Here is a 16,128-nt window from a genome sequence, read left to right as displayed (position 1 = left end):
TAAATAGATAACACAATTTATAAATTTCAAATTCATTAAATATAAAGAATTATTTTAAGTATTTCTCAACTTCTCTATGTATCATTTTCAAATATATGTATTTTTATTTTGGATTTTGAAATTTTTATTGGCTAAAAGTTTTTATTTTGATAATGAATTGATTTCAAGTCTGGATGAATTTTCTTGTTTCTTAAGTTTAATTAGAAAGTCATCTTACAATTTTTAAATTAATTTTAATTTTTAAACATTTTCCTGAATCCTCAATATTATATATTTAATTTATATACATATAATATATATATATTGTATAAACATTTTCTTATTTATTGTCCGGTTTTGCAAGGTGAAATCCATTTCTCCTCAGCAATCATTTATATGTGGTCTTCTTGGTTTGAAATTTATACCGCTCATTTGGTACAAGTTAGTAACCATTCTGAAAATTTTGATATGTTATTTATGTGTTTTGAGTTTGGAATTTTTTTTTCTTTTTGTGGAGTTCAACAACAGCTGACAATGTATAGTTCTTGAATCTTGACATTTAAAATAAGTTCATAATGTGCTGTGTCAATCAAATAATCTCACATTGATGACATCTTATGTTGGGGAAGTTTCAATGAAATAAAAACAATATATTTTTTTTATCAACTTTCAAGTTACTGTTTTTTTTAATAAGTATGATCATCATTGATTGGATTCCTGGATCGGTGTGGCTATGATTTAATGAACTCTTGCTTATTACATTGTCAAGAATCGATTGTAGACATGGTGTCAATGACAACTTAGTATTTTGTGCATTACATGGTATTTCGATCCATGTTGATTTAGGCTTATCCAATTTTTTTTATAGCTTTTTATTGATGCTTTTGGTTATTCTGGATCTTTATTGTATGATGTGTCGATAACTCGAGATGCATTCACCTGTGCTAGTTTGAATAGAAATACACTCTATTGCACATTTACTTGAAAATTCATATTCAGACTAGGTGTAACGAATTTGACTACTCTGGATCTTTATGGTATGATGTGTCGATAACTCTCGGTAACATTTTTGTATAAATTATCATCTGTCGGACATAAATTATGCTTCAACTAGTGCGAAAAGTATAAAATGAAATTAGTTTTATTTTTTAATCATTAGAAAATAAAATCCTGCCTCGTTTAGTAATCTTGTTTTAAATCATTAATTGTTTAGCCCGCCAAGGGAAATTTGGGCGCCGAACTCTGTGGTACGGTAGGAATTTAAAATGGCGCTGTTCTTAAATTCATTTTAAAAATAAAAGTAGCCCAACTCAGATCCTTCACCAAACCATCAGACATGTTATGACCGTCGATCAGTCGGTCTATCAACGGCTCGAAAACAACATGACTCGGATCGCTGATTTCTATATAACAACCACTATCTGTCCTCGCAGTAACATAATACCTGGGTCTTGATCTTTCTCTGACAAAGAAACCCTAATTCCAAGATATGTCCGGGAGAGGAAAAGGTGGCAAGGGTTTGGGAAAAGGTGGAGCAAAGCGCCACCGCAAGGTTCTGAGAGACAATATCCAGGGCATAACCAAGCCAGCGATTCGGCGCCTGGCTCGTCGTGGTGGAGTTAAGCGCATCAGCGGCCTGATTTACGAGGAGACTCGTGGTGTGCTCAAGATCTTCCTCGAGAATGTCATCCGCGATGCTGTTACGTATACCGAGCACGCTCGCCGCAAGACAGTGACGGCCATGGATGTCGTCTACGCGCTCAAGAGGCAAGGTCGCACTCTTTACGGCTTTGGAGGTTAATCCAGTGCAAGCTTGGTGCTGGGGATTCTCAAATTTCTGTAGATTATGTATTCGGGCATTGCATTAGGATTTCGTCGATGGGGTTGTATGTTACTGTCTGAACGTCATTCTCTGCGTAGTTTTGCTTCTTTTGACGACAGTGCTCCGTAAACATTTTACCATTTCCTTGGTCCTTCTATTGTTAGTTTAATTAGAGTAGACAAGTTGGTTGGGATTCATCTTGCCTTTAAAATCTTTTTTAATCTGATATATTCATATAATTTTTCGCTTCTTTTTTCTGGAATGAATGATCTTTTGGCATTTGATTTTTATTTAGTTGAACTAAAAATAACCCTTTTTCAGCACTTGAAAATTTATTCTAAACCCGGTAGAATCTCAGGCAAAACAAAGAGAAATGTGATCTTTGAGGTGGTTTCTGTTTCAGCCTCTGGTAACAATTTGGCTGTTCTGCTAGTTCAGGGATTGTAACACTGTTGTGTAGATGAGATTATGAGTGCTGCCTGATTGTGTGGTCCTCGTGGGGTTGGAGCAAGACTATGACTGAGTTGTGGGTTTCTTGATCTGGTGAGCTTCATGCTGAAGAATAATCTGGCCATTTGTTTAAGCTGAAGTTGTTGAAAATTCTAAATTGCAATTGAAGGTTGGTGAAAATGATGGATCTAACTTGTGAATGTCAAATAATTTCAAAGTTTGATGCTAGTTTATATGCATCATGTAAATCATTATTGGTGGTGGCTACATGAGCGATTTAATACACATTTTATTTTCTGACATTCGCTTTTAGTAATCTCGGGTTTGCTTTTTTTGGGATACCTAGCGATTGAGTTTCGTATTCTTTTATGGAGACCTGGCTACACGACAACATAATATTTATACACAAGAAAGTGAGGCGAACATTAAAGGCCATGAAATATTTATATATAAAATGATTAGTTAATGAATCTATACCCTATAACATATGTGCAATAGAAAATTTGGCTTCAACGCCCTGAACTTTGCAGGTATCAAGATTCCATAGATAAGATTACATCCTGAATCACACCGGCGATACTGCTGAATTCTATGTGACGTCTTTTCAGTATATCTTAACACCTTGGTAATGCCACCCTTCTTCTAATACAGTGATTTAATTTTTAAGTAATGTAATCAATCCAGCTGTGTAACACGTATAGAATGGCTTCTTCGTTCAATTGTCCTCTTTGATGATATATCAGCTAAGGTTGAATGATTATACTATCTGTTTTACTGCTATAGCCAATAAATGCATAATCTCTTGGTGGAATAAAGTCTATACTCCGATTTTTTATGATCTGGTACGTGTGTTTTGTCCATGGGATCTGTAAGCGAGGAACACTTTTTTGAAACCTCCAGTTAGTTGAAACTTTTTTCGCGTTTTCCACAATTAGAATTCACTTGTCGAACACTTGAGCTGCTTTGCGGACATCCATACTACTGATTAGATCAAAGCCTCATAAATGCACAAGAAAGCAGAAGGTGTGTGGAGGACATTCTTCCTTTCTCTCATCTCTTGGTTCTGCAGCTGTGGGTTAAGAGTACACCATTTGGTGGGCTCGTCATCTCTAATTGGCAGTTCCCATGCAACCAATAAGAATAATGAATCATACCCAGTTTAGCTCTAACTCTGAAAGTTCCTTTTATGTGGTAGACGACCCTGTTCCTCAGCTCCTGCTTTTGAAGTTCCATGGACAGGTTAAGCGGCAGATGCACCAAGCTTGATAGCAAATGGACCGATAAGAAGCGTGCTTCTCCAGGATTCTGACTGAAGGGTTGAAGAACTTGGCTTGCTATCGGATTCTCTGAAAAACAGAGCTCAATATACAGATACTCAAATCTAACATTTAATTTCCGATTTGGGTTCGAAAAATTAGCAAGAAACACTATGTCACCATTTAGAATCTCTGGGGAATCGAAGTAGATAGTGTTAAGACTTGCCGCTGGAGTGTCAAAAACTGGATTTCTTGGTCTGATCGCGACAAAAATGATTAAAGTAGCAATACCAAAGAAGATGAGAAGTACACAAAATAGCAGACATAGGACTGCACCACACCATACTATCGGATTAGTCCTTCGAGGTTGCCGGAGAATCGGCTGCTTTCTTGTTCTGAGCTTTCTACCACATGATAAACCCTCTGGTGACAAATTCTGATGATTCTTGGCTTGGTTAGATGACACAATTTGATAAAGAGGAGATGGCTTTGTTTGCTTGAGGGTAGCAGGTGTGTTGGGTGGTGGTGGTGGTGGTGGGAGGGGATGCATTTTTTATGAGAATAAAATCAAGAAAATCTTATACATGAAGAAATGAGAAGGGAAAACAAAGATGATTGTTTATTATTGAATGAAACTGGAAGTGGGTGAGAGATTTTAGTAAAGCGGGGAAAAAGAAGCTTTCAATTGTTAGTGGGGGCCAAATACTTCTTTAAATTGGGCATCAAAAGGAGATGAATATGGGATCTAAAGTTTATCCGCCATAGATTTATGGATTTGAATTGTTTTCTTTTACATTAGCCCTATGGTAAAAAGAAGTGTTTGGGCACTAACTACACAATTAAAAATATTTCAGTTCCATCGTTATTTATTATTAGTTGTAAACTAGTTTATGGTGCGGTGGATCAACAGAACATAAAAGGGAATCCCCTGACACACAATTTGTGCAACTTTGCACTTTCTTGGAGAAATCTTGACTATCAAATGGTCATCCAAATCAACGGTGTGTTGTAGATAATGCATTACTCTTAGTGCTATTACCTTTTTGTGATAGGTTGTTATGCTTAGCCGTTAAGAAATACCCCAAAACTCAGGCTGTGAGCAAGATTGGGTAAAAGGTTCTCTGTGTGTGTATTGAGTGTTTAATTTATTTATTGAAAGGATGCAGTTATGTTGTCACACGTGTTTTATAATTATATATTTATCATCAGATCAGAATTAATCCTCATTTTGAGCTTAAATTGTTTATTCATAAATTAGCTAATAATTCATTTAAATCTCTGATTTCGAAATTAAAGTTGATTTTGGGACAAAGGTTAATTCAAGTATGGGCGAAATGAGCACTCACGAAATTGATTGATAAATCAAAAAGAAGAATAAACAAATCTACAATTTCTTACCAATTTTCTCATAACATTCATGTGCCTTGCTCTTTTGTCTTTATAAACAAAATCAAAAGGTGAGCTTTTTGGAGGGTGCAATTCTAAGAATTGAATAAGAGACGTACTTCACACGGATATAGCAAGTATTGCTTGGGCTGTTTTAATGATAATCTTTATATTTTCTTTTTTACTTGCAGTGGACTCTCAAGATATTATTAAAAGCAAAATACGGTTTCACGTGTCGTATTTTGTGAGACAGATATTTTATTTGGGTCATCCATGAAAAAATATTACTTTTTATGCTAAAAGTATTACTTATTATTATGAATATCGGTAGTGTTGACCCGTCTCACAAATAAAAATTCGTGAAACTATCTCAGAAGAGACATACTCATTATTAAATTGAGTTGTGGAAACAAATCATCACTTATTTTATAGATAGTTCTGCAACTAGGATATCCATTTTGAAACTTTGCTGAGTCTATCTTTAATTATTAGGGAAAGGGTGGAAAGTGGAGAAAGATTACACTTTCAAAGATTACATATCAAATATATTTTTGGATGAAATATAAATTTTTTTCACCTAACATATGTTAAAGTAAGGAAATACCATCCCATGAATTCTGTAGTGTAACGATTTTAATCTCATATAAATGAAGAGAAATGTAAACCCCCTCCTGTAATATATCCATCTTCTCCCTCAATCTATACTGCAAATCTGTTTACGGATTATTAAAAATCATTCCCTCTCATCGCCAAATGGGTGAGAATCTAAGTTTCCTCGCGATTTTCTTTCTGCTTTTATTATATTCCGGCGTGTGTCTCTTCTATCTGCATACGAAGACAAAAGCATATTCATCCTGGCCGGACAAAGCAACATGTCGGGCCGAGCAAGAGATTATAGCAACATGTACACCAAACCCCCCGAATTCCACCACAATCCACAGATCCTCATGTTCGATGCAAATCAGAGATGTGTCACGGCAAGAGACCCTCTTCACGTGGGCATAGACGTAGACAGACCAGTGGGGTTTGGACCTGGCCGGGATGCCGTTTGCCAATGCAATGCTGGAGTTGGATTCTTGCATTGGGACTATATATCGGTTTGGTCCCGTGTGCCATGGAGAGACGTTTACGAGTGAGTGGAGCAAAGCAAATTATATTTACTAACAAATATTAGAAGTATATCATATTATTCTTGGCTCATCTATATCTTCCTACTTTCAATGTGTGTTTATGTGATTTCATTTAGGTTGCGGTGGAAAGAATGAGAGATTTTGATTTAGATAGAAGTATTTGATTTAAATTCATATTTGAAACAATATATATTTTAGATATATTTCAAAAAGCAGGTCTTTTGTGAGACGGTCTCATGAATCTTTATCAGTGAGACGAGTCAACCCTATCATTATTTATAATAAAAAGCAATACTCTTAGCATAAAAAGTAATATTTTTTCATGGATGACCCAAATAAGAGATCTGTCTCACAAAATACGATCTGTGAGACCGTCTCACACAAATTTTTGCATATTTCAAAACCATCTAAATACAACCTTAATTAATTAATTTACGAGTTTGCTTTAAGCAACTCTATATTTTGACACCAAAGATGACAGACTACAAATATGAATCATTTTTATGGCGATAAATTTGAAAATATTGATAAATATTTTGTTATTAATTTTTCTCATTGGAGTTAACTTTAATTTATTTATTTACGTTAAAAATAAAATTACGGTCTGTCCCGTCATTCACATCAGCAGCCTCATCGATTGCCAAAACTATACATCACAGGGGAATGAAAGCAATTCTCTCACCAGTCACTGTTTTCAAATTTTTTTGCCTTTGGTAAAGGCAAACAGGCAACAGTTTGTGTAAAGTTTAAACCTTTTCGCCTCAAAGAATCACGTTAATGGCAGCCATCGAAAGTGTGATGTTGGGAAGAGAAGAAAGATGGATACAGCACTATTGTTCAGGTCATTCCATCCTATTGGTGGGAGAAGGAGACTTCTCTTTTTCACTGTGTTTGGCTATGGCTTTTGGCTCTGCGACTAATATTGTCGCCACTTCGCTCGATTCTTATGGTATTTTCTTTTTTGTGTCTGTGGTGTTGCTATTCTTATGGGATCATTTTCCCCTTGGTCAATAGTGATTTTTGTCCTTGTTTTAACCCTGAATCTTGGCACATTCATGCATACAGACGGGGCCGGGGGATGTTGCCTTCACTTTATCTTATCCAGTTTTTTTTACTCACTTGTTGAACTATGCTTTCTTCTTTTTGGTTGTTGAGTTATCGTCGTGTTTTACGTGATTCTTTTATTTTTGTCTTTAAGACCATGATCGATGTCTCGGGATTTGGAGAACAGAAGTTTAATCCTTTTTTACAAGGAAATCCAAATGCTGTATTTGAAGTAATCATTGTGTTCGGATTTACTCCCGTCTTTGTATATATTTCAGTAATGTATATTTTGTTAGGTTAAGAATGTTTGATTGCAGTGCATACACCTTATTTTATTTGGGTCATTCTTTGCTCTGTTACAGCTACATTTTGAGAGATATCTACTTTTGAGACCGGTTGCAATTTCGTATGATACATTTGTTAATAGCAAGTTTTGTTCTGCATGATCTAGTTTAACATGGACTAATGTTTTCTACTCGGTTAAAGTTGTGCCGTGTATGTTTGATCAGTTACTAAAGGAGTATTTCTGTTATTTACTCTATTTTATGACTTTTTTTAGTTGGTTCCATATTTAAATACAAGGTTAAGAACTGAACATCTATGTGTCCATCTCTTCCCTTAGTTTGGACATTGGATACCGGCTGTTCCGCCAGACAAATTGCAAATGATTGATTATGCCAACATTTAGACGTTGTCATGCACGATTGTTTGGGTATCATGTTTGTCATGTCCTTTGTGTTATGTTTTAATTGGTTAAGTTTCTTCTTGTTGAAACATCGAACTAGATCAACTGATTCAGAAATACAAGAATGCAAAAACTAATCTGAGACGGTTGGAAATTTTGGGCGCATCCCTGTTACATGGAGTGGATGCCACCAGAATGAAGATGCTTACTGATCTTCAATGCCGGAAATTTCACAGAATTATTTATAATTTCCCTCATGCTGGTTTTCATAGGAAGGAAGATGATCCTGCTCTTATCAAGTACGTCTCTCTTCCTGTAAAAAGTATTCAAAAACATTATTTCTTGGTTGATTACTCTATTTGTTTATATAACATCTTTGTGTTCATGAATATTCATGAGTGATCTCATAAGATTGAAAGCGCAACTACGATATCATGATAATGTATTGCATATGGAAGGCTTGTAGAGGACATCAAAAAGAATATTTTCAGTAGTTACGAAATAAATACTAGAAATTAAGATTGTAGCCTTCTTGGTTTGTTTTCAACTTTTCATGTTGCATTAGGCTATTATTCACTTCTAACACACGAAATTACAGCCACATTCTTCTTTTTGCGTCAGTTCTTTTGCCTTAACTAGACTTTTCTATATTTACAGTATGCATAGGAGCCTTGTCCATGGATTCTTTAGGAATGCAAGAAGAATGCTGATGGTTGATGGTGAAATTCATCTAAATCACAAAGTTACTTCTCCATATAACAAGTGGGGGATTGAAGATCTTGCATCTGAGTGTGCTTTATTTCTTGTGGAAAGCCCTGTGTTCAGTATCAAGGACTATCCTGGATATGAAAACAAAAGAGGGGCGGGGTCCAGATGTGATATGCCGTTTCGACTTGGTGAGTGTAGAACCTTCAAATTCAAACTCTACCTCGCAGCTGAGAAAATTCTGAGACAAGGAAGAACGTTGGATTTGATTCACAAAATGCCTGCCGAGTTTCAAGAAGTTCCCATCTTGGAGCAGCATCAACCACCGCAGCTCGAGAGATTACATCCTTTGAGATATGATCATGCCCCTCTGCGTATCATACAAACTTCAAATATAAGAATCTCTAATGAGTGTCATGAGGTATTTGGTCGCTATCTTAAATATGTTGAGGAAACATTTGGTGGAACCAGCCGTGCTGCTCTATATCAATCTGTTTGTGAAGCTCTGATGACTGGTTTTAGAACGTATATTTGCTCAGTTCCAGGCGGCACTTGGAGTGGTTATATTGGCATTTTGGAAGAACTTCATAATCTGAGCATTGTTAGATCCGAATTGTTGAGACAGATGCTAGCAAGTACATGCTGATCAGCGTATTCGAGCAAGGAGTTGTGGAACTCGTTTTGTTTTTGTCCAGTAAAATATATGTAGATTATGCCATTATGATCTACGACAATCGTTTTGATTCTCGGTTCTGGAGAACTGTGGACGAACAGAAACGAATATGCTTTTCTGGTTGATCGGCGCTCTATACTTGCTTAATTCTTTTTCGTTTTTGGCAATTACTTACAATACAGAACGTCAATTGCCATAATATGGAAGAGAAGAAATATGCAGGCATGCAGACCAATCTCCCAAGGGAGAGTTAAAGAGTTAAGTTCAAGTGTTTGACATATCTTGAATGGTTTTGTTGCAAGGGTGGATGAATTTGACATTGTCCTAAACTACATCCATTGAGAATTTTATTGTCACCCGAATCTCAGCTTTCTAATCAATGGATTCTGATATTTAATATATGTTATTATTACTATACCATGAAGAAGCTATTTCTTGTCTGCTATGCTCCTTCAAATCGTGTTAGATTTTGTCCAAACAAATTACGTTTGTCAAAATTATTAAAAATTAAATCGCAAGAAACATTATGTATTAAAAAATCTAATTAATCATTGATAAAACATTCAATTAATCTGTTTTTTTTAAAAAAATATCGATAGTAAGTTGTATTTTAACCACGATAAATGATTAAAATAATATATTGATTTTTTAATTATAAAATAGATTAATCAAATGTTTTGTGGTTGAGTTATTCTATTTTTTTTATGTGTGGTGTTTAGTAAATTTACTTTTTAATAATTTTTACAAACGAAACTTGTTTGAATAAAGTGCAGCACAGTTTGGAACATCAAATATAGAAGAAGATTTCGTCTCGCGAGTTAGTCTGTCCATCTACACTATGGATTCAACATTTATCCTCATAAATCAACCCTTGGTTAAACAAGTATCATTAATTGATTATATAAATATGTAAGATACACAAATATACGAGCAACTTATTATTATTCTTATAATCTATCAACATGTATGTTTATATCTCATCACAACAAATAGCTTCATCATATCTAAATCTTTTATCTTCCAATATCTCTTATCATATCTTAGATAAATCACCAAAAATATATTAATTCGTCAAATCTTCAAAATTCTCCAAGAATCATTTCAAAACTTACAACCGAATATATCTAATCAAATAAATCACACTCAAAAAAAAAAAAAAATAGTAAAGCACATGCATTCGTTTATTTAATTTATTAAAAAAAAAAATGGAATATGAAGTGGCTCAATATTCATACACTACCATGAATTAAATAACTACTATTGAATTGCAAAAGATGTGGCCGACTTATCCACAAATTGATTAAGCCAAACAAACGTTTAAACTTCAAGATCTCACTGCCCACCTTCCATAGAAGATTGTGCTTCATGTGCCCATAACCGAAAACAACCGGAAAACTTACGAGGATTGTGGGGGCGAAGAATTTTTGATCGGAAATAACCGGAATGGAGGAGCACCGCACGTCGGAGAAGGCGAATGAAAAACTTGGGAGAAATTTCGAATTTGTAAAAGTGACAAATGAAGGGGGTGTTGTTTTATATAAGCAAAATGAATTGATCCTAGCCGTTGATCTAAAAGGTAAATCGGAGGATCAAGAGGCGTCTTGGAAATTGTGCAGGTAAATGAAAGGGCGTGCACGAAAATCGAAGTATGTCAGACTGATCGCATGCTTGGAATACGAAACGTTTCGGACCGTTCAAATTCAAGGTATACGTCATCATGACATCATCCATAATACTCGAGAATACTAAACGACAAAATTATTTTTAAACCCGAGAGACATGAGGCTCCGGCTATTCGGAAAGTCCATGGACCCATATCCTGACTCGGGGTTCCGCAACCCGATCATTCATTAAGTCCGGGAGACATGAGGCATCGTCATCTTATCTCAAGCTCGGGAGACATGAGGCCTCGGCACCTCATCCCATCTCTGGGAGACATAAAGCCCCCGATACTTTTATAGCCAGGATTGATCATCTTTCTGTTGGAGTCCAAGAATGACTGATCGGGACAACGAGTGGCCCGACTATTTAAGGGATGAGCGGTGATACCTCATTAGAGCCCGGTCATGGATGACCCGGGATATTATAAGGACAGCCTAAATCAGGGTAAATCTGTAGGAAGAGTTCGTCAAAGGCCGGGCAGGTGAGTGCTCGAGATATCTTTTTCCCGCGTTGTCAGAAATCCGGGCTCTCATATAAGTTCCCGAATGATTTCTACCCAGACTACCTCGAAAAAAACACTTCACTCGAGTGCAGTAGTATGGGCTACCTTATGCTTGACAATCATTATTGTCAGAACTACATGGGTTTGGCGTATCAGACAAGTTGTCAGAAGTAGGGTATGAGCAACCATCTTACCCTAAGTAACAAGTGGATCTTGAAAACAAGATAATCATGAGATTCTCTCATATAAATATCAGCTTTAAAAGCGTGAATGCAGCAGCATTTGTGGTGGATGAATCCGGTCTATCGAAAGACGACTTTGAGAGACAAACACATTTTAGCCACCCAACGTGTGAATACCAAAATCAATATTCCAAATGCATCGCCATGCCCATGCGCCCGCATTTTTGTGACCCGAATCCGAATACTTGCACCATATTTTTCGTTGGAAAACACTTGAAATCCACTTTATCGTGTGTGTTCTCTTTTTTTTTTCCTCTGGGTATCGACTCTTTAATGGAGTATGATATGATGCATGATTATGTATATTAGTACATTACGCATCACAAATTACAAAAATCTAAAGAGTTTATTTGATTTAATTAAAATAAAAATTCTTAAATCACAACTAATATAATAACCTGCAATTTGTATGTATGTATTGTGGGTGATCCTATGATATATCGGAAGAAAAATTATGAGTGTATTTTTTGTACAAGATGTTCATGCAAGCATCTCAACTTGTGAGCATCGATATTTTTTTTTTGTTTTCAAATAAAATGTTTCGTACGGACACATCTTATATAAATACATAACGTTGATACCTGATATTTATATATCAATATTTATAATGATTCTAATAATAAATACGAATATCATATAAAATTTTTAAAAACATCACATTATATTAGAATAGAACTATCAACCAATAATATATGTTGGACAAATTGCAAGTAGTTTTTGTTCCCTTTGAGATCGAAATCTTGCATATATGCCACAAGTGCCGTGTAAGGCAACGAAAAGTAAACTGAGCACAAAAGCCTTGGTAGAAAAACAGATGTGGAAGAACTTCTTGTTCATCAATGGCGTAAAGCATGATCAATCACTCGAGTGGGTTATCTCCAGAAAGCAATAATCTTACTCCCAAAAACTTTTTAAAGAGCAAAAATCACGTTTGATCATATAAGAGGAAGGGCGGGGGGAGTAGGCGTTAGCAGCGGATCAAACCGGTCAATATACGAAGAAGAGACTTAAAAGAACAGCTGGGGAAGAACGGAGATCAGTTTCTGGAAGGGATTTTTGATTGTATCCATGAAATTAAGGCGGCGCTTGCTTTCTCTAGGATGAGCGAGTCTGCATACCGGGTCGATACGACGTCCCGTCTTGCCCAGTGGCGGATCGAGAACTTGGCTTCTTGCACTTACAGAAAATCAGATCCTTTCAAGATCGGGAAATGGAATTGGTAAATTCTTCTTAATATATTGCTACCGGTGCTTTGTCTTTCGTGTATTTCAAGAAACAGAGGCAGATGATCTCGAGATTTATTTTTGTTGTAGGTACTTGTCTGTGGAGAAGAATCGATCGCTGTCCATTAAATTATTTCCTGAGATATCGAATTTTGCGAGGGAAAATCCTCCGATCGCTTCTTTCAGAATCAGAGTAATCTCCTCCGTGGGTGAACGCCAGTGTTTGGTTCATCCAGGTAAAGTAAAAATCATATCGAATCCGCGAAGAGGATGATTTCATGCACCATTTTGATGATTTTGCTTCTGTTTCGTATGCAGATGTTAGTGAAAAAGTGGTGAAGAGCAACGAGGATTTTGTATGGACGATTGAGATTCCATTAACCGGAAAGTTCATAATTGACGTTCAGTTTCTTGACTTGAAAATTTCATCTTCTTCAGAAGTAAGATATCATCATGATTTAAAGATATAGTTTTTTATGAGATTGCTTGACATAAACACCCCTTGAGTTTGGTTAATTATATGTACGGTTTCTATACATTGGAACATTTGCACATTCATTGCATTATGGGTGGCTTAACTGTCTGCGTATATATCTTACAATCCACATTTACACATAAACCACCCGCTCTTAACGTAAGCAGGGCACATCACCTTGCTCAATATGGACCGAAACATTTACACATAAACCACCAAATGAAACAGCTCTCGCTTCCCTCGGCCGAATGCTGTCCGAGAATATCCACACCGATATCACGATCCACGCTTCTGATGGCAAAACTATAGAAGCTCACCGTGCAGTTCTTGCCTCCAGGTCTCCCGTTTTCCGCAGTATGTTCTCCCACAATTTCAGAGAGAAAGAACTCTCATCCGTAAACATCTCCGACATGTCCATCGAAGCCTGCCAAGCTTTCTTGAATTACATATACGGGATCATAAAAAAGGAAGAATTTCTTACCCACAGGTTAGCCCTTCTTCGAGCAGCTGATAAGTACGTTGTTTCGGATTTGAAAGAAACGTGCCATGACAGTTTGGTTGAAGATATTGATTGTAAGAATGTTCTGGAAAGACTGCAGAATGCTTCTCTTTATCAGCTGCCGAAACTGAAGAATGGGTGTATACGTTATCTGGTGAAGTTTGGTAAGATATTTGATATCGGGGATGATTTGAATGTGTTTATGCAGTGTGCTGATAGAGAATTGATTGATGAATTGTTCACTGAAGTTCTTGCTGCCTGGAAAGGATTCTGATTGTTTTAGTTCAAATGGGATTTGTTTGTTTACTTGTATAGCTATTTATTGATTCGATGTGATTGGCGTTTGGCAGTGCATACATACATTCTTGCATACATAATGTAAATTGTAAATATAATATAAACTGATTGACAACTTGCTCTATTTCGGTTTCGGATAAGGAACAAATTTAAAGGTTTCTAAAGCTGGAGAGACGATTATGTTGTCACATTGTAATCAATGTAAACATGGCCTTTATACCTACTTACCATATGAATGGATTGGAGGCAAACTCCGGGGAATATAATGTTTTGGATCCAGACCACCTTCGTTTTTGCAGAAACAATTGCCTAACCATCTGCGAGTTTGTGTCGGAATACATACCAGACGAGACAGCAGCATTCTGGAAAATTCGCGGCAGCAACCTTGAACCATGTGAGCCCTTGTGAAAATACGGGAATTCAAGATATCCTAGCCTCTACTTTTATGCTCTTCACTTAATATGAAAATAAAGTTTTGAATTTTTATTTTATTATTGAAGATTAAACACAAAGTTGTATGTTCGATTAGATTACTTAATTGTTTGCGACATAACCAAGAACTATTCAAATTATAAAAAGCATTTTATCCAAAGAACTTAAGACTGTCAGGCTTCTGAATCCACCAAAAGAATTCGTTTGATTTAAAACGAGCAATCGATCCCACCTACTAGAGACATAAATAACACAAATCCAAACTGACAAGTAACAATTACAGAAATGGAAAAAAAATAGTTGAAAGAAAAGGAACCAACTGAGATTAATCAAAAGCACTAAAATGGCGGCGGAGCGCCAAAACCCAGTAAAGGGCGTCCTCGGAAGGCGACGCTCTCATTCACGTCATGCACAGAATCCTTCAACTTGCGGAATCCATGTTTAAACACCCCAAACCCGAACAGAAATCCGACGGCGATCACCATTAGAATCACACACATGCAGAAACAGCATACTCTTGATCCGCAGCACATCTTTTGGAAACAATCTCCCCCTTCCCCCTCTGCTAATTACCACAACGAAAGATAGAGTTGGACCAGTTTTCTTGTTTGTGAGACGGGCTTTTGTTTTATAATCAAAAGGAGTCGTGGAGTGAGATTGTTGGGGTGGTTGAGTACTGTGGAATTGGAGGAGTGCTTCTACTGAAACGTGAGTGTTTGTTGTTTTTCATTCACGTTCTTGAAACGGTTACTCCACGCATCCTTTCCGTTCGGAGAACTTTTGAAAATTTTAAGCCGTGTTCGATCTCAGCAAAGTGGAACACTGATCCCATGTAACAAAATAAAAAAATCCCAAATGTTGTACGTAATATATAATTCGTTTTCAGTAATAACTATATTAATTCATGCAAATAGTTAAAGAATAACATTCGATGTAATTTTGTTTCTACGTGGATGTTTGTTATTTTAAAAGAAATATTCATTTATTACCAGCATTATTGACTACTACAACACTTGTCCATCGTCGAATGGTTAGTAGATAACATTATCCAGCGACCATTATCCTACCCATGGTTATGCAGACGCTGAATATGGAGTTGTGAACCCAATAAAGCTTGTTGCTGTGATATAAAAATAGCCTGAATTTTATTTCGGGTTCAAAAGAGAAGGGATAAACGGCTTAATTCCATTTATTCACCTTGAATTCTGGGTAATTACTATGCCTCCTAGCCAAATTGACAGCAAAGCTTCTCAATAGGAACGTAAACGATCCAAACCAAACAGTATTAGGCTTGAGCTTGACTCGTTTAAGATTGTTTGAGAAACTCGATTCGAGCTTTTATTATCAGGCTCGAGCTTGATTTGTTGAAATTACCAAGCTCGGAAAAAGCTCGAGCTCGGCTAATTAAAAGCTCGTTTAGCATGTTAATCAAGCCAGGCTCGATCTTGATTCATTAATAGCTCGTTTAGCATGTTTAACAAGCCAAGCCTGGCTTGAGCTCGGCTCGTTTTCGAGCTCGTAAAGCATAGAATTGAGCTCGAGTTTGAGCTTGATTCGAGCTTGTTAAAAATTAAATATATCTATAAACTAAATTTAAATCAGACATAAAAATGTAAATTCATTCATAAATAACCAAAACGACACAAATAAGAGCTAAAAAAACATA

General features: G+C 36.2%; 5 protein-coding genes across 5 annotated transcripts; 3 read left to right on the top strand and 2 right to left on the bottom strand.

Annotated features, from left to right (window-relative positions):
- Positions 1 to 1,405: 1,405 nt before the first annotated feature.
- On the top strand, positions 1,406 to 1,998 carry LOC142519018 (histone H4). The gene has a single exon (XM_075621893.1). It carries the CDS (start codon positions 1,469 to 1,471, stop codon positions 1,778 to 1,780), a length of 312 nt encoding a protein of 103 aa, XP_075478008.1. The 5' UTR covers positions 1,406 to 1,468; the 3' UTR covers positions 1,781 to 1,998.
- A 146-nt stretch (positions 1,999 to 2,144) lies between these two features.
- On the bottom strand, positions 2,145 to 4,659 carry LOC142519017 (uncharacterized protein At1g08160-like). The gene has a single exon (XM_075621892.1). It carries the CDS (start codon positions 4,055 to 4,057, stop codon positions 3,302 to 3,304), a length of 756 nt encoding a protein of 251 aa, XP_075478007.1. The 5' UTR covers positions 4,058 to 4,659; the 3' UTR covers positions 2,145 to 3,301.
- Positions 4,660 to 6,547: 1,888 nt separating this feature from the next.
- On the top strand, positions 6,548 to 9,522 carry LOC142518985 (uncharacterized protein At4g26485-like). The gene is made up of 3 exons (XM_075621858.1): positions 6,548 to 6,972; positions 7,853 to 8,051; positions 8,410 to 9,522. The coding sequence occupies exons 1-3, from the start codon at positions 6,801 to 6,803 to the stop codon at positions 9,101 to 9,103; spliced, it is 1,065 nt and encodes a 354-aa protein (XP_075477973.1). The 5' UTR covers positions 6,548 to 6,800; the 3' UTR covers positions 9,104 to 9,522.
- Positions 9,523 to 12,274: 2,752 nt separating this feature from the next.
- Positions 12,275 to 14,154, top strand: LOC142519234 (BTB/POZ domain-containing protein At1g55760-like). The gene is made up of 4 exons (XM_075622181.1): positions 12,275 to 12,755; positions 12,850 to 12,995; positions 13,078 to 13,199; positions 13,402 to 14,154. Exons 1-4 carry the CDS (start codon positions 12,637 to 12,639, stop codon positions 14,005 to 14,007), a joined length of 993 nt encoding a protein of 330 aa, XP_075478296.1. The 5' UTR covers positions 12,275 to 12,636; the 3' UTR covers positions 14,008 to 14,154.
- A 556-nt stretch (positions 14,155 to 14,710) lies between these two features.
- On the bottom strand, positions 14,711 to 15,150 carry LOC142519235 (uncharacterized). Its single transcript, XM_075622182.1, has one exon. It carries the CDS (start codon positions 14,993 to 14,995, stop codon positions 14,801 to 14,803), a length of 195 nt encoding a protein of 64 aa, XP_075478297.1. The 5' UTR covers positions 14,996 to 15,150; the 3' UTR covers positions 14,711 to 14,800.
- Between the last annotated feature and the right edge of the window lie 978 nt (positions 15,151 to 16,128).

This window comes from Primulina tabacum, chromosome 11 (genome assembly GCF_025594145.1).
Source record: "Primulina tabacum isolate GXHZ01 chromosome 11, ASM2559414v2, whole genome shotgun sequence".
Classification (NCBI taxonomy): domain Eukaryota; kingdom Viridiplantae; phylum Streptophyta; class Magnoliopsida; order Lamiales; family Gesneriaceae; genus Primulina; species Primulina tabacum.
The sequence above is the reverse complement of the archived record's forward strand: the minus strand, read 5'-3'. Positions and strand labels throughout refer to the sequence as shown.